This window comes from Centroberyx affinis, unplaced genomic scaffold, assembly GCF_046629955.1.
Source record: "Centroberyx affinis isolate AG114_WGS23_722 - 3 ecotype Tasmania unplaced genomic scaffold, CSIRO-AGI_Caff_v1 ptg004895l_1, whole genome shotgun sequence".
Taxonomy (NCBI): domain Eukaryota; kingdom Metazoa; phylum Chordata; class Actinopteri; order Beryciformes; family Berycidae; genus Centroberyx; species Centroberyx affinis.
Genome location: NW_027282400.1, coordinates 7200 through 27703, shown reverse-complemented (window position 1 = coordinate 27703; position 20504 = coordinate 7200). Strand labels below are relative to the sequence as shown.

The following is a 20504-nucleotide window of genomic DNA, read 5'->3' as shown; positions in this document are numbered from 1 at the left end:
TACTGACTTCTACTGACCTCTACTGACTTCTACTGATTCTACTGACGTCTACTGACTTCTACTGACCTCTACTGACGTCTGCTTGGGGGACACTCGAATATATGAAGTGCTGTCTCAAAAAATGAGCAACTTGAAAAGTTGTTTACGGACTCAAATTTGGACTTCCTGTGTCTTTCCGAAACTTGGTTAACTGAGTCATCACCTGTAGCTGCCCTCACAATGTCGGTACAATTATTTCAGAAAAGACAGAAAAGTAGGGAGGGGCGGCGGGCTTCTCATGTATGTGAAAGATCATTTTAAATGCAAGCAAATTGATCTCAAATGTGCAACTGAAATTGAATGTCTTGCCATAACTATTAGTTTATCCCCGCAAATGTCTTTTGTTCTGAAAACTGCCCTGAAATCTGGACTAAGGCAAGACCGTTTAGTTTTTACTGGTTTACGAAACAGAGTGGTAAATGAACTGAGGAAGGCCAAGGCAGATTTCTTTATTAATATCATAAATGAAGCCAAAGGAAACAGCAAAATGATGTGGAAAAACATTAACCAATTGGCAAAGAAAGACTGTAGGCCTGTATGAACCTGATGAAATCTCTGCTGCATTCAACAACTATTTTGTTGACTCAGCACAGAACCTGGCACATAGTTTTGGCACCAGAATTAAAGAGATATAATCCACAAGATAATAAGTACTCTGAAAACTGCTAAGGCTAAAGACATATATGGATGGGACTCTACGTTTCTAAAAATCAATAAAGATGTCCTATGCGCTCCAATTACACACCTGGTCAATCTTTCCATAAGGAAATCAATTTTTCCAAATGCCTGGAAATCTGCAATGGTGACGCCAATATTCAAGGCCGGTGAACCAACAGATGTGGCAAACTATAGGCCAATAAGTATTCTGCCAATAACTTCTAAGATTATAGAAAAAGTGGTAATAGAGCAACTGTGGTAATAGGATTTTCTGAACACAGGACATGTCTCACTTCACCCAATGCAATTCGGGTACAGAAAGCATCACTCAACAGAGACTGCTAATTGCTACCTCATTGAGCAAATTAAAGCTGGACAGAGGTGGGGTTGTAGGAGCAGTGTTTTTAGATCTACGGAAGGCATTCGACTCTGTAAATCACAATGTTCTTCTGTCCAAGCTTTCATGTTTTAACTTCTCTGAAAATACCATGAAATGGATAGAGTCATATTTAACATTGAGAAAGCAATGTACACGGGTTGGAACAAAGCTCTCTTCATCACTTGACTGCCCTACTGGGGTCCCACAGGGGTCTGTCCTGGGACCCCTGCTTTTTAGCTTATATGTTAATGACCTTCCTACTGTATGCCCTGAGGTAATGACCCAGATGTATGCAGACAACACCGTTATTTATGTGCATGCCAGAACAAGACAGCAGGTGGCGCATAAGTTAACGGCAGCCATGTCTAGCATCTCTGACTGGCTCAAACAGTCTTGTCTCATTTTAAATATTAGCAAGACCGCATGCATGTATTTCTCAATCAGCAAGAAGGAGGTCCATCATCCTGATATCCTTGTTAAGGGTGAAAAGCTCCAAATTGTTTCAGATATTAAAATATCTTGGGATAATCATTGATTCACACCTGACCTTTGAAAAGCAAGTGAAAAAGGTAATTAGTACAGCCAAACTGAACCTCAGAAATTTAAAATTTATCAGGAACCAATTATCAACAGATGCTGCTAAGTTATACATGCACTCTATGATTTTTCCACATTTGTCATACTGTATCACCACTTGGTCCCAGGCTGGAAAAAACATTCTCAAGCCGATGTACAGTTTATACAAATACACCCTGAAAGTCCTGGACAAAAAGCCAGTTAGGTATCACCACTGTCATATCATTTCTAAGTATAACCTTCTGACTTTTGATAATTTTGTCAACTATGCAAACATCTGTTTAATGTACAAAATTACCCATAATCTTGCTCCTCCTCCTCTGAAAGAATTTGTTTCACTGTGTTCAGAGAACATCAGGCAAACAAGAGCCTCCACCAGAGGCAACTGTGTAATGCAACTCAGGCGCTCTGAATTTGGCCGATCAGCTTTTTCCATTAGAGCTGCAAACATTTGGAACTCTACTCCCAGCAGTATCAGACAAAGTTCATTACAACTAAAATCATGGCTGAAATCAAACCAATCATGTGACCATTAGCTCCTTTAAGATACCAAGCATAGTGCACTTTTTTATGTGTTGTATTTCATAATGTTTATGTACTGGACACTGCAATTTTAACTCTCGTTGTAAAGTATTTTGTAAAACTGCCTGTCTTTGTATCACCTGCCCAGGGACTGCAGATGAAATTTAGCTTTCTAGCTAATTCTGGGACAGTTACAAACTGTCCATTGTCCCTGTTAAATAAAGATATATAATAATAATAATAATACTGACTTCTGCTGATTCTACTGACGTCTATTGACTTCTACTGATTCTACTAACTCTACTGACTTCTACTGACCTCTACTGACTCTACTGATGTCTACTGACTTCTACTGACTTCTACTGACCTCTACTGACGTCTACTGACTTCTACTGACTTCTACCGACTCTACTGACTCTACTTATTTATTTATTTATTTATAGCAGGAAAAATAAAAATAAAAGGAAAATAGAAGGAGTCATAACTTGGTGACAAAGTCCTGCGACAAAAGACATCCGGTCAGCCAAGCGGTTGAGAAGTGCTGAGCCAGCAGTGTGTGTGTTGATGCATGTTAGACGTGTTGCGTGATGAAATCAACATGCTAAGCTAACAGAGTCAGACTGTCTGTCACTCAGCGTCTTGCCGTGTCTCTACAGGACGAGGTGGAGAGCAGAGTCTCGGCGGACGGCACGTGTACGGTGAGTATCAGTGTAGAGGAGGGTCGGGGTCAAAGGTCAGCAGCTGGCTCCTAAAGGTCAAAAACATCAACATTTATTTGTAAAGCAGCAGCTCTGCCTGGGGTCCAAAAAAGAAAATGACATACACACACACATACAAGACAAGATTACATTGATTTAATACAAAGATAAAACACAAAGTAAAAGCAGAAGATGTAAAGTTGCATCACATGACTACACCAAACTGCTTTCCTGCTCAGCTCTGTAGGAGAAACACAGCGGTTTTGAAGAGGAGCAGACCTGGGATCAGTCAGTTCTCCGGTGTGTTTCTCTGACTTTAACCGTCTGTTGTCTTGATCCTCCTCAGATCACAGAGAGAGCCGAGTCTCTGAGGAAAAGGTGAGTCTGGGACCGAGCAGCTTCCTGTTACTGAGACAGACAGAAGTAAATAAAACATATAAATGGATGTGGTTTGTTTTGAAATGTAATATTTTGTTCACAGCTTTGATAATATTGTTTCTGTTTAACTGTCATGCCAATATTGAAATTTAATCTTGAATCTTGAAATTGAAATTGATCTGGCATGATAAGAAATATCGGTAACACTTTACAATAAGGGTACACTAAGTTAAGGGTTAGTTATACCATGGTCTGGGTGAATACTCGATTCTGATTGGCTGCAGGGTGTCCATTAATTCCTGATAATGGACACCTACTAAGTAGTTCCAGTGAAACAGTCTGTTCACCGTTCTAAATTAAAGCGCTGGCTACGTAGCATCAGCCTGTATCTAAAATGAGTAACCATAGCAACAGTGCCTCATCCTCTGAACACCACAGGATGGCGACTGTAACACACAAGCTGCAGGAAGTACACTGCCCCTCTGAACTGACTGATACTTTGCATCACATACGGTAAGCGATCATCTCACATCCCATTCGCTGTTCAACTCTCTGCTTCAGGCTGCGGCCGACAGACACATGGCCCATCTCATTTGTTCGTGAAAATCTTGATATTGATTTGGGGACAATGACATGGCTGATGGCTAGCTAGTTTTGTTGTTAAACATACTGTCAAATTATATTTACTGTTTGTTATTGACTCTGAATGTTGCAGCATAACGTTAGCTTTCTGGCTCCTAGCTGAGCCAAAGGGTTCTATGAGCTGAGCGGACTAGAAATATCTCCTGCTGCCAAGTCCTATCTAAGGTTCGTCCTATTTACTGGAGCAGTGAACAACGTTTCCGTTGCATAAGAACCTTATGGGACGGTAATGATTGTTCCAGGTATTAGTCAAACCCTCAGGTGTTACCAGGGAAACTGAGTTATGGCTTGTGAAAAACTTTAGATTTTGATTACAAAACGCATGAAAATATAAATTAATGGTCTTCATTTTATTTTCTTTGGCAAGTGACCATGGTATAAGCGGGATAATGCCCGACGAGGTGTCCATTATTCCTGATAATGGACACCTCATCGGGCATTATCCCTTACTTAATGCTTAATAAGCATTAACTAACCCTTAATTAACAGTTAACTAATGTGCAATTTACTAATGGTGTTCATGTTAACTAAGGTATTAATTTATACATTATTTAATAGTTATATTTATAAACTATTAAATAATGTATAAATTAATACCTTAGTTAACATGAACACCATTAGTAAATGATTACCAGACACATTAGTTAACTGTTAATTAAGGGTTAGTTAATGCTTATTAAGCATTAACTAACCCTTAATTAATGTACTCTTATTGTAAAGTGTTACCGCAATATTAACTGTGCTGTTTTAGAGTTCTACTGTTATTAGACAGGCATCAGTGACATCAGTGACAGAAACATATGATTCTGTCCTCAAAACATTACTAATATTTTATAAGCAAATGTCTTTAGATGATTTGGTTGGTCTGGCCCAGGCTCACATCACTCATGGTTCCACTGTTCCATATCGGCTGCTTTACTTTCTGTGTGAGGAAACGTCAGGTACCTGCAGCACATCAGTCTGCTGCTGGAGGTTTGTTCTCCTGACTAGAGTCTGATGATGTTATTGCTGTCATAACCATTTATAAACGTATTCATATCAATACGTGAGTTGTCCTGAAATAATACAATGAACAATATTAACCAGTTAGCCTCATTGACTGCTACATGTCAGTAACGTGAAAAACTGTGGTCCTTTGGCCCCGCCCACTGAGCTTTAACTCAGCCAATGAGATTATTTCTGCCTGCAGACTAGAAATGTTTGTAGAACTAAAACTACAATCTGCTTGTTGGATATTTCCAGGATAAACATAAAGAGAAAGTGCAGTGAGATTAGACAGGAAATCTGATATATGATTGATGTTAAGAGGGGCGGAGCCTGTTCGAAGCCCGGCTGAGACGATGGGAGGAACTCTCCCTTCTCTGTTGGACGAGTCCTTGAGCAAGGCACTGAACCCCCAGCTGCTCCAGTGAAGCTGCAGAACAGAACAGCCTGTGACTGTGTGGACCTAAGAGTCCAACACCATAAAGAGTTATATACAAGTTACCTTCTCTGTTTCTAAACATTTCTACACATTAGTCCTGCAGACAGCTGTGTGTTAAATGTTACAACAGATCCACAGTATATATCCAACAGTATATTTCTAACTCAAAACTCTAATGTTCTCAACCAACAGTTACTAACTAGACTATTCCTTGTAACTTCTGATTGCTCAAATGCGTGAGTAGTTTAGCAGGAATGCAATAAAACAACTGGGACTTCTGCAGCTACATCCGTTTCACTATCTGCTCCATTTTGAAAAGCTTTTACCATGAAGTTTCCCTGAATCAAGAACTGTTTCACTCTTTCTAAAGCACTGGCAGCATAAAGAAGATCCTGCCGCCTGTTGCTGTTTCCAAGATCGACAACCGACTGGAGCAGTACACACAGGCCATCCAGGTAAAACCACATGAGTTCACCTGTCAGCGCTGGGAACCTGTTCCAGCTAGTGGTGCTAACAGATGTTTGTGGAACGACGGGTCCATGAACCCTGGTGGTACTTCAACACACTGCTAACACACGGCGGTTCTTCAAGGAACGCTTTAGGGATATTGTGAACCCTAAGTGAACCCTGTTGGTTCCCTTTCAGTCTCGGAACCCATCGTCTATCGGTCTGACGACGATTAGACTCTGGGGGCAACGGACAATATTTCGGGGTTTCCGGTGTAGCCAGCGGACATCCGGGCCAAGACTTGCGAAAGTCGAACGTTTCTCCACACAATACACAAACATCGATACTTTTTGTAGGCGTTTTAGTTCCGGACAACATTTCGGCTAATCTCTATAAACAGTTATCTGCATATGAGACGTCGTCTCTCAACTCCGACTCCATTCTCGTGTCTCAAATCGCTAATCGGACTGTAAACAATGACCGGCGCACGGAAGAGGAAGTCTTGGCCCGGATGTCTGCTGGCTGCACCGGAAACCCCCAAATATTGTCCGTCGCTCCCAGAGTCTAATAGTCGTCAGACCGATAGACGATGGGCTCCCAGATCGGTTCCCTTTGGCTCTTAGAGGAACCGCTAGTGAGCGTCTGGTTTTACGGTCTACACCGACTTGATGGGAACGCTGAGCTGACCTAAACCGAACCTGACTTTGTTTCTTCCAGATCTCGTCCAAGGAAGCCAAAGCAGGCAGGCAGGCGCTGCCGGAGCTGCCGGGTCCCGCCGAGCCGCTCGTCGCCAAGAAGAACCTGTTTGAGGCCGGCGAAGCCTGGAACCAAAACTCCATTAAAGTCGCTCCGTCCAAGGTGAAGGAACACTGCCTCCATCACTTCTTACTGCATGCTCCATGAACTACTGCTGCTGTTCTGCTCCACTCCCCTGAGGAAGTGTTTGGACATTAAAGTTATAAAGGGAGACCAGACAGAGATTTTGTGTCTGTCAGAAACAGAGGTGCGTTCTCTATGGCAGTGGTTTTCAACGAGGGGTCCGGGGACCACCTGGGGGTCCTTGAGGGGGTTCCAGGGGGTCCACAGCAAACTGATGAATTGTTAAACTTCAGCATTATTTCATCTACAAGAAGTTAACACAAATAGAGAATGTAGAAGAATGACTGTTTTGATCATAGTTTCTCTGTTATCTCTCTACCTACAATACAGATAGTCATGGAATTCTGGACAAAATCATCTAACAATAAAAATTATTCTCAGATTTGGGTCAGAGAGACAAAATCTCATCAAATGGGGGTATGTGGCTCTGATGTGGACTAAATAAGGGGTCCTTGATATGAAAAAGGTTAAGAATCACTGCTCTATGGGGCTGATTGACGGATGATGAAGAGAACAGAGGGCTGTATATTGTTGGCTGTATTTTTTCGTATGTCAAAAGTTGAAACCATTTAAAAAAATGTTGGATTGCAGTATACGTAATTATCTGTTAACTGTTCAGAGACGCCGAAGGTGAAGCTCGCCTTTTCTATCTCAATTTTCAAAACACAACAGTAACTGATTTCACGGCACAGTGAAGCTTGTTTTCTTCTCTTTTGTCTGAAGGAGAAAGGCGATAGGAAGCAGCTTGTGCTTATTGAGATTCATTTCTGTTTTTACAGATTATCCACCCGTTTTTTTTTTTTTAAATGCTACGCTGCCGTTTCGCATTCCAATCAGACAAAGAGCAGAGAGTGACGATCCATATATGACCTTCATCTGTTTATGTCTAAGCAATCTCGGAATCGGACTGTAAACAATGACCGGCGCATGGAAGAGGAAGTCTTGGCCCGGATGTCCGCTGGCTACACCGGAAACCCCCAAATATTGGCCGTCGCCCCCAGAGTCTGATCGTCGTCAGACCGATAGACAATGGGTTCAGAGATTGCTGTCTAAGCAACGCTCTGATGTTAGGGGGTTGACACAACCCGGTCTCACGGGAGTTCGTGAAATAGTCACGACATTTAATCTATTGATTCGTGTACATGGATGGGCGTATACGTTTGCCTTTGATGCCGACGACCGGGGTTCGATTCCCAGCGTGTTCAAAGTACATTTCAACCATAAGCCATATTAAAAAACGTTTTTCTTATTTAAGCATGACCAAACCATTTCTCTAATCTTAACCAAGGTGTTTTAGTTGCTTAACCATAACCGTAACACAAGTAGTTTTATTTGCCAAAATTTACGTTTTCAAATTCGTGGTGGAGGAACGTAATTTAGGTTCTGGTGGAGGCACGTTTTTTAGGTTGTGTTCATTTCACGAAACTTGGACTTTGCTGATGCACACAAAGCCAGATATGTTTCCATAGTAATGATGGACAGTTCTTCTTGTTTGTGTCAGGATGCAGAGGGTCTGAAAGTGGGCGTGGCCGAGCTCATCAGCCAGTGGGTGAAAGGAAGCCCAGACGAAAGCAGAAACGGCTCCGCCTCCAAACCAGCAGTGAGTCACTTTATCTGAGGGAAGATGAACAAAGCAAACCATCTCTATCCAGTCTGTTCTCACCTGGTTCGAATCCTGTCACATTTAATTTCTCTCAACTCTCCTCTGTTTTTTTCTCAGTTTTCTCCTCAACTTTCTTCCTGTCTGATATCTTCCTTATCTTTCCTTTAGCTAAGGTAACTGCTGTGTTTCATTCGTTTTCTGAATTCACATTATTCTTTGTATCTCTTTCTTTAATGCAACCAAACCCCAGCCTTGTCTCTTATGGTGTGTTTTCAGTAGTAGTCAATGCAAGTCTGCCCCCTTGTGGGGAAATTCCAAACACCAAACTTACACTGCAGCATCATTCAAACCACTCACAAATCACATTCTCATTATAAAGTACATGGATTGATTTTACCAACAGACAGAGATGACAAATGTGTTTTCACGCTTGCAGGAAATAAAACCTGGTGAAGTTTTAAACAAGAAAAACTTATGGGAGAATCTTGGTGACACATTCTGTCCTGGAGGAGAAGGGAAGGTAGGCATCCACACAGTATCCATGGAAAGCAGACTTTCCTCTTGAATGAAGCACATGAAACACCAGATGAATGAACTTTGTAAATATCTGTGAATCTGTCGGTGATAAATCCTGTTCACTGTTAAAACATTCTAACTCGATTTCAGGGAAGCCTGTCTGGTAAAAGATATAAATTTGTGGTGACGGGTCACGGCAAGTACGAGAAGGTTCCTGTTGATGATGACGATGGTTTCGGTGAAAACACAAATTACCAGTCAGGTAAGAGTCTTTCAGCCAATCAGTAGCTTCCAGGAAGGATGTTCTAGGATGTTCTAGGATGTTCCCTTCTCCAACCTGGGTACCAACTATCATTATAAAAATACTGGTAACATTTTACAATAATGGTCACTAAGTGAAGGGTTAGTTAATGCTTAATAATCATTAACTAACCCTTAATTAACAGTTAACGAATGTGTCTGGTAATCATTTATCAATGGTGTTCATGTTAACTAAGGTATTAATTTATACATTATTTAATAGTCATCTTTATAAACTATTAAATAATGCATAAATGAATACTTTACTTAACATGAACACATTAGTAAATTACACATTAGTTAACTGTTAATTAAGGGTTAGCTAATGCTTAGTAAGCATTAACTAACCCTTAACTTAGTGACCCTTATTGTAAAGTGTTACCAAAATACTAGCTTTCCTACATCATGGGTGGAAGAACAGACTGCTCTATGCTGAACCTATCCAAAGTGAAAACAAGCCTCATCTTTACAGAGAACTGACAGAACAGATGCAGCTACAAGTTCGGTGAAAAGATCAGCTGATAAAAAAGAAAGTTGTCCCGCTCCCACTCACCTTCTGACTTAGTAAAAAGCTCATTCTGACCCAGTGAATCTGCAAAGCTAAACTTCATGTTCCCTAGCCTGGTAACACCATCCTGATCACGTGACCTCACATTCTGTTTCGCTCCACGGATCAGTCTGGACTTCTAGCCGCCCACATCGATTTCCTGAAATTACAATGTAATCAGGCCAATCAGGGACTGCGTCGTAGTTGATGACATGAAATACAGGCCGCCGCTGGCAAAACAGTAATGGCGCCTCCCAAAGCAACGAGCGGTAACGTTAACGTTAGTAGAGTAAACACAGCCATAAGTGCAGTTATTGCAGAAATAGACTCAATAGCTTGTTTAAGCTTGTTTAATCCTGGCTAACATTACCGTGTTTATCCCGTGTATCCACTGAACAGCGCACCGTGATGGCATCACATGTTTTGTTACGCTGATTGGCTGAAGGAGTTTGTCTGTCAAGGCAAGTAGTCCCGCCCACTGAAATTGATGTGGGCGGCTAGAAGTCTGACTGATCCATGGAGCAAAACAGAATGTGAGGTCACGTGATCAGGATGGTCTTACCAGGTTTCATGTTCCCCATTTCACAGTGTAAACGACTGATCTGTGGTGAGATAAGATATTTCCTCGTCTAGAGAGACTACAGTGAAGTGAATCATGTATTGGATATTGACATTCAGTTTGTCTTCAGTAGTATTTAACACAGTGTGGGGATTGTAAGAAGTGTGCACTAGTCCTCAGGGGGAGATGGAGTCAATCAGACAATAAGAGCCAAACATCCCAACTAACTTCACCACAGTCTCAAATGTGTTACTGTGGACTGGATGCTGTAAGTCAAGTTGCATTAGGAAGCTCCATCTTGTTTTCTCACAGTAATGTTGTTTGGAGACAGATATTGTGTCTCTGCTGCTGGAACCTTATCTAGAACTTCAACAGAAAATCCTCCACAGACTGAAATGTTTTTCCAACCAAAGCATTGTGATAAATCTGAAGCTCATCACACTTTAAAAAATAATGACAAACACAAGACAATATAATTTTGCATTCGACTTTATGCATTTTTGACAATCACACAGTAATCAAAAACAGTTTTAGCTGAAGCATCAATGTAATAAATGGGGCTGGTTAGCTTGTGGGGGTGATGTCCCCTTGACCTCTAATACAAATTCCACATCATGATGGGAATTTGGCGACAAAAAAACATTTTAAAAACCAGCAGAGAGACAAAAAGAGTCAAAACAACAACAACAACAACAACAACAACAACAACAACAACATGCTACAGCTGCAGCAAAATCCTCCAGATCCATGAAACATCTCACTTCACCTGCAGCCGGACCTGCTTCACTCCCTCCAGTCCGTCTTCCTACAGCAGCCATGTTGTATCTGAAGACTACTGGAGTTCAGCTAGTCCTGAGTCTACATCACTATCATCATCATCATCATCATCATCATCATCATCATCACTATCATCATCATCATCATCATCATCATCATCATCACTATCATCATCATCATCCTTCAGTTCTATCCTTGCTACAATCTAAACTGTACCATACTGTTCACTGCATGAGTCCTGGAAGATCTACAGCAGGGTGGGAAATTACCATCAGCCACCAGATAAAAAGGCTTGTAAATCTTTGGCAGTGGCTACCAAGTTTGACTACCAGCCACTGTAGCAGGTGACTGTCCATCATGTCGTCTCTGTTGGGTGAAAACCTCAGATCTCCAAAGTGTCAGCTTTTCAAGAGCTAAGAAAAGAAGCCTTGATTTTAGCTCGAAAAAAAGTTGTATCAAGTCCACGATTTACTGTAACGTGCGTCACGTTTTAGTCCATTCGTGAGCACGAGATACAATTCGTTCCCTCAAACTTTCCTAAACTGTGCAGTTTAGGAAAAAATGCAACTTAAAAGGAACCTTTTAGGTATTGCAGATAGGCCTAGTAAGGATTTGGTATGTTAATATCCATTGTCTGTTTACACTGAATAGGCAAATCCCCCAAATATTGCATCATATTTAGCCACTTAACCTTCAGGCCATGTAAACACAGTCAGGTGCTGCAACACACCCAGGACAGGCCACATTTAAACATGATCACCAATATGTGACTGACTCTTTATAAGCTCCTGAAGAGCGCATGGATTATATATCCAGAGCACCATGTCACTATTTCGAGGCACATTTTGGCAATTTGTGTAAACGCACATAAAGAGAAAACCAGAGCTCGAATTGCATATCGTGTGCACGTTACAGTAAATTGTGGCCACGACATAAATTATTTTTCTCCCGATGGCCACTCCCGGGCTCCATAGGTTTTCACACGACAACAGCGATATGGAAGTCCTGCCCTGCTGTTAGAACCCAGGCTGCTGAAGCAGTGAGAGTGGCTGGTTAGTTTTGGCTCCTCCCACTGCTTCTCCATCTAGACAGACACACAGGAAGTGCCTGCTGACCAGACCTTCACCTCCATCCATCTCTGTCTCCATCCACTGTCCATCTGCCCTGTTGTTCCAGGAATGTAAAAGCCCTATTTATTACAAAGAGATTTAAAAAACATCCTACCAGCGGTGAACACTAAGAGCTAGCATTGTTTAGAAAAATAGAAAAAATTTGGAGGAATCTCAGTATCACTTCAGTATCTCAATATCTACATGCATTCAACTGTAAATCCAATCTAGGTAATCAAAGAAAACAAAAAATCTACCTAAATATTGAGGAAGAAAAACAAACAGCCAAAATATTGACACATTTCCAGACAGTATGTTTCTAATGTTTCTTTGTTTCTTTGCCTTGTTCTTTTTTCTTTTCTTTTCTGTTAAATCACCAATTGGCATTTAATTGTGTTAAAGTGCAAAGACTTATAAAACCTACAGGTAACTGCCAAAATACAGGAAACAATTTTAGTGTTTTAATCGGGTGTTGATTGATTCTACTAGTGTCTGAACTCTATCTGAGGGATGCAACACCTAAAACACTATAAAATTCAAGACATGATTCTGAATTGTTTTAGGGACCAGACCGATGGAAGGATCTGCTTCAGTGTGCTTTGAATTCTTCATTCAAGTGTTTCCTTTATTTAGCCATTTACCTGTGGCTTGATTCAATAAATTTCTGTTTACACTAAACAACCAATGAAAACACCCGAAAAATACGTCTTAATTTGATTTTGGGTTGATTTTTCTTTTAGCATGTACAGAGTGAAGGACTCTTTGCTGACTAGAGGCTGACCGGGGGATAATCATTATTGGTTTCAATCCTTTTTCCCCTCAGGAATCATCTAGCTCAACTCACTACTGCAGGCACGATTTAGTAAATTCACATTATCTATTCCACTGCAGATATCAAATGGTTTTGTGATGCTCACTTTGTGCCATTCTCTCTTTATCTTCAACATGTTTCCCCTCAATTTCTCTGAGGCTCTTCCGCCTCTCTGAGATCATTCGATCTTTCTATCTTAGATCAAATAAAACAGAGGAAGCAATAAAATATTACCTATCAATGCCAAAGATGTTCCTGCGTGTTTCTAATAGCATCAGCTCAAGTTACACATCTGTAGTTTTCGATGAACCAAATCCTCTGGCTTTTCTATTGAAATCCTTGCGCTCATCATCCTGAGATTTGCGGTTCATCAGCCCCCGTTCAAACACTGCGGCTATCTTAGTGAGCGGCTTCTCTGCGGCCTCCTTCAGCTTCCTGGCGTCAAAGCGGGGGCTGTACAGAAGAATCGGCAGCCGATTCACAAAAGATGGAACATCTACCTGGCTTTCTTTAGGGGCCTTTTTCTTGTCTGAATCGTTCTTGGTGGTTTTGATTTGCTGCATAATTTTCTCTTTGGTGGAGAACATCTGGAACAGGACGGCGTCCCACATCTTCAGCGCCCTGGGACTCTCCTTGTCCTTCACCACCTCCAGACGGGCAGCTTGTTCTGCTGATGTCTTATCAGTACTGCCATGATCAGTTTTCTTGTTACTGCCACTGGGATCAATCTGAGATTTGGCCTCCGGCTCTGGAAACACAGGCTCTTCAGGCTCAACCACCATGTGTTTTTTGAGCCGTGACCATCCGCTGAGCTTGGCCTTGAGGCCTTTTGGTTTCTGCACTGCCTTGGGCTCAGCAGGGGAGACGGACGTTTCTGCCGTAACACCCTTCCTGTCAGTAGTTGAAGATGCAGTTGATGTCGCTGACTTCGTAGAGGGCGTGTCTGGGAGGGCTTCCGTCGGAGCGGCTGTGGCTTTGGTCTCCTTGTCTTTTAGTCCAGGTTTTGGCTGAGATGGCGGTGATGTTCCTCTGTTTGGAGACGGAGCTTTGACTGAGACTGAGGCCTGAGGCAGAGAGGCAGGAGTGGCAGAATCAATCACAGCGGCTTTAACTACGGACGGTGTCATGACAGAATCTGCTGGTGGTTCTGCAGGGGAAATGTTCTCTACTGGTGGCTCTGTGGGAGGCTGAACATTACTGCTATGTGTGTTAGTCTGGATGGAAGTTTGTGCAGAATCATTAGTTTCTACAACTGATATCACAGCGGGTTTAGTTTCTATAGAGGCAGATGAAGGTCTTGATGCTGTCAGCTTAGTGGGAGATTGTATTTTTAGAGTAGGTTTGTTATTCAAAATAGGATCAGAAGAACGGATGGGAGCTCTAGTTTCAACTGTCAGTGAGAAGGGTTTTCCTTCCATGGTGGAGTTTGATGCTGGGTTTGTTTCTATCTGTTTTGTTGGGGAATGTACTTTTACCACAGGACTGCTAGTCAGGATCGAAGTGGCTTTAGTCGTGGGTGGTTTTATGACGGTGTCTATTTCTGGATTTGAGATGCTCCCTATAGTCGACTTGGAGGAGTTCTGAACAGTAGGTGTATTAGTTTGCAGAGGTATACAGGGAAGGTTTGTAAGGTTTTTCATAGTGACTGAAGAGGGTTTCATTTCTGGAGTATGGCTTAAAGAGTTTGGAATTTGAGAGGACTGAGTCAAGCCTGGGGCATTTATTATAGCAGTGTTACATGCCACAGGCTCTGGGAAAGGGGAAGCTCTTGTTCCAGTCCTGGGTTTAGTAAAGTGTTTAGTTTCTATAGGAGGGCTAAGTGGGGCTTTAACATATCTGGTGGCTTCACCAGGGGGATGAATATTTATAGCAGGGTTATTATTGTCAGTGGGGTGTGTGAGGGGTTGTGCATTTACAGTTTGTGTGTTAATTTTTAGAGATTTGTTTGTTTCAATTACAGATTGCCTAAACTGTTTCACTTCAGCATGAAGACTCACTAACCCATTTACAGATGGTTGGACATTATCAGAGGACATGATTTGGCTAGGCCATGTAATGGGTTTTACATTGATACTAGGTGTGTTGGCTGTTGTAAACCCAGGGGAAGGAGACGTTCTTGTCTCAGTCATAGCTTTTACAGAGTGTTTACTTTCTACAGTGGGGTTTACTAAAGATCTATTGTCTATACTGGGCTGGGTAAAAGAGGATTGTTCATTTACAGTGTTTTTATTAGTAAGTCTAGGCTCAGGTGTTACAGACGATCTGTGCTCAACAAGTTGTTTACCCTCTGCTTTGGAGTTTGTGTAGGATCTTGTCTGAGCGATACAGTTGGAAGGTTTTGGATCGATGATCTGCTTTCTAGCTGATCGAGGGTCTGATCTTAACTGAGGGCTTTTTGGTGGGACATGCCTCATGGTAGGGCTAGATGGTATGGAAGGTTTACTGGCCTGCATAGTTTCAAATGTTTGTTTGCTGCTCACTCCTGTTTCTGTGCTATTCTTCATAGGCAGAACATTTTCTGTATGAAGCTTGTTGGGGAGTTTGGTTTCAGCAGCAGGAATACTGTGAGGACTGCTGCTAAAATTGGATTTGTTTGACTGCAGTGTTTCTGTAGTAGACCTACCAGGTAGAAGAGTCTCTACAATTCCTGGTTGTCCAGGTGAAATAGCATCTATAGTAGAGTTGCTGATAGGTGGCATTCCTGTGGAAGGTTTGTTAGACAGTTTGGCTGCACTGCTAGGTGTGTTTGGTACTGTGGTTTCTTTTGAAGGATTAGAAACTAGTTTTGGTTCAATAATAGATTTACTTTGAATGTTTTCTGGCATACTAAATGTGCTGGGAAGATGTTCTGCTGGTGTTTTCCTGGGCAGGAAACCTGCTCTTCCTATGGTGGGGTTTTGTTGCAGTTCAGTTTCTGCTGTGGAGTTGCAGACTCTGTTTGCTTCAACAGCATTATGACTGGAGAGCTTGGTGTCTATGTTTGATTGGCTGGGCAGTATTGGTTCTTTAGCATGGATGTTAAGTCTGGCATCAGTTGCAGGCTTGCCAGCTGTAGCTTCTGTCGTGGGTCTGCTTGAGTTTGTGGAGAGACCACTCCCTCTAACCACTTTATTGTGGTAATTGGAATTGGATCCTACACTGCTTGGAAATACATTCTCACTGCTAGTTTTGCTGGGCTTTTGGGGCTCTTGGGTGGGTATATAAGGTAAGGTCTTCTCTAAAGGAAATGTAATGTCTGAAATGTTGGGTGATTTGGTTGCAGTGATGGATAGGCCAGGGAGTTTGGTTTCTGTGGTAGGTTTGCCCGGTAAGCTCCTATCTACAGTATCTACACTTGGTACCTGAGAAGGTTTGATTGAAGAACTTGGCCCACGCAAACGTTTGTTGGGGATTTTCTTTTCTACTGAAGGGTTTCTGTGAATTTGAGTTTCTAAAGTGGGCTGCTGTTGTAGAATTTCTGTGTTTTGCTTGGCTGCAAATACAGAACATACAGCTGCTGTGACAGGCTCATGTGGAAAGACGGATCCTGTGGTAGAGAGGCTTGGTTCTTTAGAAAACATATTTGAGAATTGGGGCTCAGTGTTTGTTTTGCCTGGGACATATTCTGCATTAGCAGCCATGCAAGGCAAATTGCTTTTCATGTTTGTCTTGTTGGGTAGAACAACCTCTGTGCTAGCTTTAATGTGTTGCTTCACTTCTTCCCTTTGTTTGGGTAAGACAGCCTCAGCTTTACTGGGCAGTGGTGTCTCTAAAACCGCTTTGGTGGACTGTTGCATTCCTAAGACAAGCAGACCATCCATGGTAGCCTTCCCACAGAGTTTGGCATCTATTAACTTTATGGCAGGAGATTCAACAATAGGGTTTGCGCGGTCACTGAGCTGTTTAACAGGCTTGGCAGTGAGTTGAACATCAGGAACATGCTCTGTTGACGGATTGACTCCACCTGGAGTTTGATTACACCGGACAGGAGGACGCGGTTTGTGAGCCGACTCTGTTTTCCCTGACGGTTGTGGTGCATTTGACACCTTAGGTTTTCTTTTACCAATTTTATCAGCTTGAGGACTTGGTATTGTGGGTGTTTTCTCAAGATTGTCAGCTTTCTCAATGACATTTATTACATTTGCACTATGCTGACTTTTTGCATTTGAATTTTGCTTATCTACTTTCACTGGGAGGGAGGGAGAATTTGACAGACCACTGCCATCAGTCAGACATTGAGTTGTATTTAACGATGCCTCTATTGGAAATAGTGACACGCTTTGTGTGTGTACCTCACCTGCTTTAGGTATTGGTATTGGAGCCTCAGAGTATGAGGCTTTTGGTGCAGATACTTCACTTGTGGACTGTTGCATACTGTTCTGTGCCAAGCCAAGTGGAAACTCAGGCTTTATTGTGTCCACACTAGATGTTTTAATTGTTTGTATTCCATTACTGTGAGCTTCGAATTGACTTTCTCCAAACATGTCTTTAAGTGTGACCGTCTGTTCAGGTGGAAGGTCAGAGTCCCTCGTAGCTGAAGGTGGCTGTGAGGCTTCCATCGAAGAGGGAACAACTTGATGTTCGTGAAGATGTTTAGTTGATTCAGAGTTTGAGACATGAGATCCATTTACTGCTCCATCAGACTGTGCTTTGTTTGAAGGTGATTCATTAACCATGGGCTCTACAGGGCTGAAATATGTTGTTTTAGTCCTGATCCCACCATAGGCAACATATTCAGCTGGAGTAAGCCCATAATATGTTGACCGTGATTTGGGCTTTGAGGATGCTAATGACATTTGAGATCCTAATAATGACGTCAAAGACTTGCGTGCCTCGACCACAGGAGAGCCGGGGGGTTGATAACTGAGTGACAGGGGGTTTGGACTTGGCGGTGCTTGCATTAAAATCACTGGTATAGAGTCGAGATTTGAAGTCTTCGGTATAGTAGAGAGAAAAGATGGAGGCTTTGGCTCATGTGGAGCTCCAGCTTCTGAAACTTGATCTGTGTTTAGTTTTGGGGTGAAAGGTTCTGTCAGGGGTGGTTTGACCACGGTCAGGTCGTGTGCAGCCATACTTGGTGCTAAATTCTCTCTGGGTGACATCTTAGCATTGGCACTGCTTGAATTTATTGTACTCCTTCCAAGATGTTGAATCTCACTCCCATTATAATCACTAGGTTGTTCTGGAGAGTGTTTGTTGGGACTAGTGTGATCAATTCCAGTCTGATTCAGTTCTTCTGCAGCAGTGGGAGGTTTACTCATACTGCTAGCTTGCATTGCTGGTTTGTATCTTGGAGCCTCCTTGCTAACAGCAAGAACTTCCAAATCTTGGGATGAGGCGAAAGCAGGACTCGCAGCAAATAAGAGCGGGTTAGGTTTTGATATTTCAAAAACGGGCGTGGATCCTCGGAAGGGTGTGCAGGACGGGGTCTTAGGTCTCCCAGATGGGGTTCTGGACACTGGAGATTTCTGATCAGTTTTCACCACTGACACAGCTGTTTTCTCCCTGTGTATGGTAGATAATGAAGCCCCCTGGTAGGATGCGTTTATTGCTGTGAGGTCCTGAATTGAGGGAGGTTTAGAGATCTCATAGAACGTTGCCTTGGACGTATAAATCCTTGTTTGTTGGGCATCAAGCCTTTTCTCTTTCCCTGCTTCAACCAGTGATATCTTTGAGCCGATCATCTCAGGAGGCATCTGACTTGCAATGGAACTGCCATTACTAGCAGTCATGGCAGTCAAAGACGATGTCTGGCTTGGAGCCTTGTCCTTTGACTCGGTGTTTGTCTCCCTCTGGCTGGGAATAAAAGACATCTGAGTGTTTGAAACTGATAGCAGTACTGGAGCAGGAGGAAGATCTGGAACTTGAGGAGGTGCCGGGCCCGGGCCGCTGCTGGGGGCGGCTGGGGACAAGGTCAGGGAGTGAGTTGATATTTTAGGACTGGACTGGAGCACAGCGACCGGTACTGTTGTGACCGACCCATGGAAATTTGGTGTCATGGTCAAATTAAAAGGAGGAGGAGGAGGAGGAGAAGGTAGCGCCAGTACCTGCTCAGGTGGGGGTGGGGGTGGGGGTGAGGCCGAAGGTGGTGTCATGAAAGGAGTTACATCATCAAATAAAAAAGAGGAGCACTCATACAGCGGAGCCACCTGCTGTCTGATCTGAGGAGCGTAGGACTGTGGGGGGAAGCTGCCAGTTTGGCCATAGGGACTGCTCCGAGGGTGAGGGAAGGGAGAGGTGGAGTGATTATAGACGGAGCCGAAGGGGAAACTGGACACCGAAGAGTCCACAACGAAGGCTGAATCCGGTGTCCTTGGCGGGCTGGACTGGTCGCTGTGCTCAAGGTCTGTGCTCGCTTCGTTGACAGGCGACAAACAGGAGCGAAAGGGGATCGGCGTCTGGGAGGGGCCGCCTTTTTTCTTAGCTCTCTTCTTCTTAAGTTTCTGAAGCCTCGCATTGTCTTTGCCCGGTTTTGGTAGTAAGGGGGGAGGATACTGCTGGGAAAGGTCAGGCTCCAGCCCGTTACTGTAGCCGACTTCCATCAGCATCTCAAACTCCTGGAAGACAGAGGAGACACATCAGTCAACTGCTAACCTTCAACCAAACATCACCTCTGCACCAAAGCAGCACAAACATAAAACAATATAATAACTTCTCGAAACTTTGCTAAATAGAAGCTTGTCATACGATGTTTGGTTACCAGTGACAACAAAACAAAAGACTGTAACATTATCAGCAGAACTTATCTACAGACTGGAATTATAAAACTGCTAAGGCATTTGCTTTTTGGTCTTGGCTGATCTTTCTAGAAGTGTGGACTGGCAGCATCTTGAAACTCCCATGTGTGGAGAGCTTTAGGCCAGAAAGTGAGTTTTAAAGCCAGAAATCTCAGCAGCTGGTCAAGTAATCATTAAATCAATGGTATTGATCAGCAACCCATCAAGCCCTGCATATATATTATGGTCACAGAAATTAGGCACTTTTTTGTCAAGAACAAAGAGACAATAATGTTATTTTGTTTTGTTGTCAAACCTCCATCATGGCGGTGTATTCCTTGTAACCGTCGGTATTCACTCTCCAAACCTTCTTCAACAGGCTTGTATTGTTTTTTTATTGCAGCTATTTGACTTCAGTCATCCACTGTAGACGTAGATTAGATGAGTGTAAATGCTAATATTAGTTATTTTTCCTTTTCAGCGGGACAGTTCCATGAAGATTTGTGAAAAACACATTGGACATTCGAGGAATTTTGGATTATATAAAAAATGTCTTCAATATTGCACACATTATCACTTTCCATTACCCTTCTCTGTATTTCAGTTAACAAATTTCCAAACACTTGTAATAGTTGACTATACCAACACACTGTCATTCTACATCATCATTAGAGAATAAGTAATAAAGTATAACAGTGAGTCTTTACTCCGTTTATATTGGACAGTCTCATTCATTTTGTCCTGTGAATAATTTCTCATCTCATTTTACTAGTTATTATATAAATCTCCCAACAAAATGAAATAAAGTCAATCAAAAAGATTCCTGCAGTTTGATTCGTCCATCCTGTAGCTGATGACTGTCTGTCTGTGTGATGTGTGTGCAGCTGAGCTCAGTGGAAACTTCAGTATGAACACAACTGACTTCACTGCTAAAGGCTTCACAAGGC

At 42.5% G+C, this 20504-nt stretch overlaps 1 protein-coding gene across 1 annotated transcript in view; it reads left to right on the top strand.

Moving 5' to 3' along the window:
* LOC139666243 (non-muscle caldesmon-like) overlaps nt 1-20201 on the top strand; it is a 36086-nt gene extending 15885 nt beyond the window's left edge. The window contains exons 10-17 of the mRNA XM_071545379.1: nt 2830-2871; nt 3218-3249; nt 5685-5769; nt 6479-6619; nt 8142-8240; nt 8680-8763; nt 8910-9021; nt 20039-20201. Of these exons, the coding sequence (XP_071401480.1) occupies nt 2830-2871; nt 3218-3249; nt 5685-5769; nt 6479-6619; nt 8142-8240; nt 8680-8763; nt 8910-9021; nt 20039-20064 (621 nt within the window). The 3' untranslated portion in view covers nt 20065-20201. The remainder of the gene's footprint in view (nt 1-2829; nt 2872-3217; nt 3250-5684; nt 5770-6478; nt 6620-8141; nt 8241-8679; nt 8764-8909; nt 9022-20038) is intronic.
* Nucleotides 20202-20504: the final 303 nt, after the last annotated feature.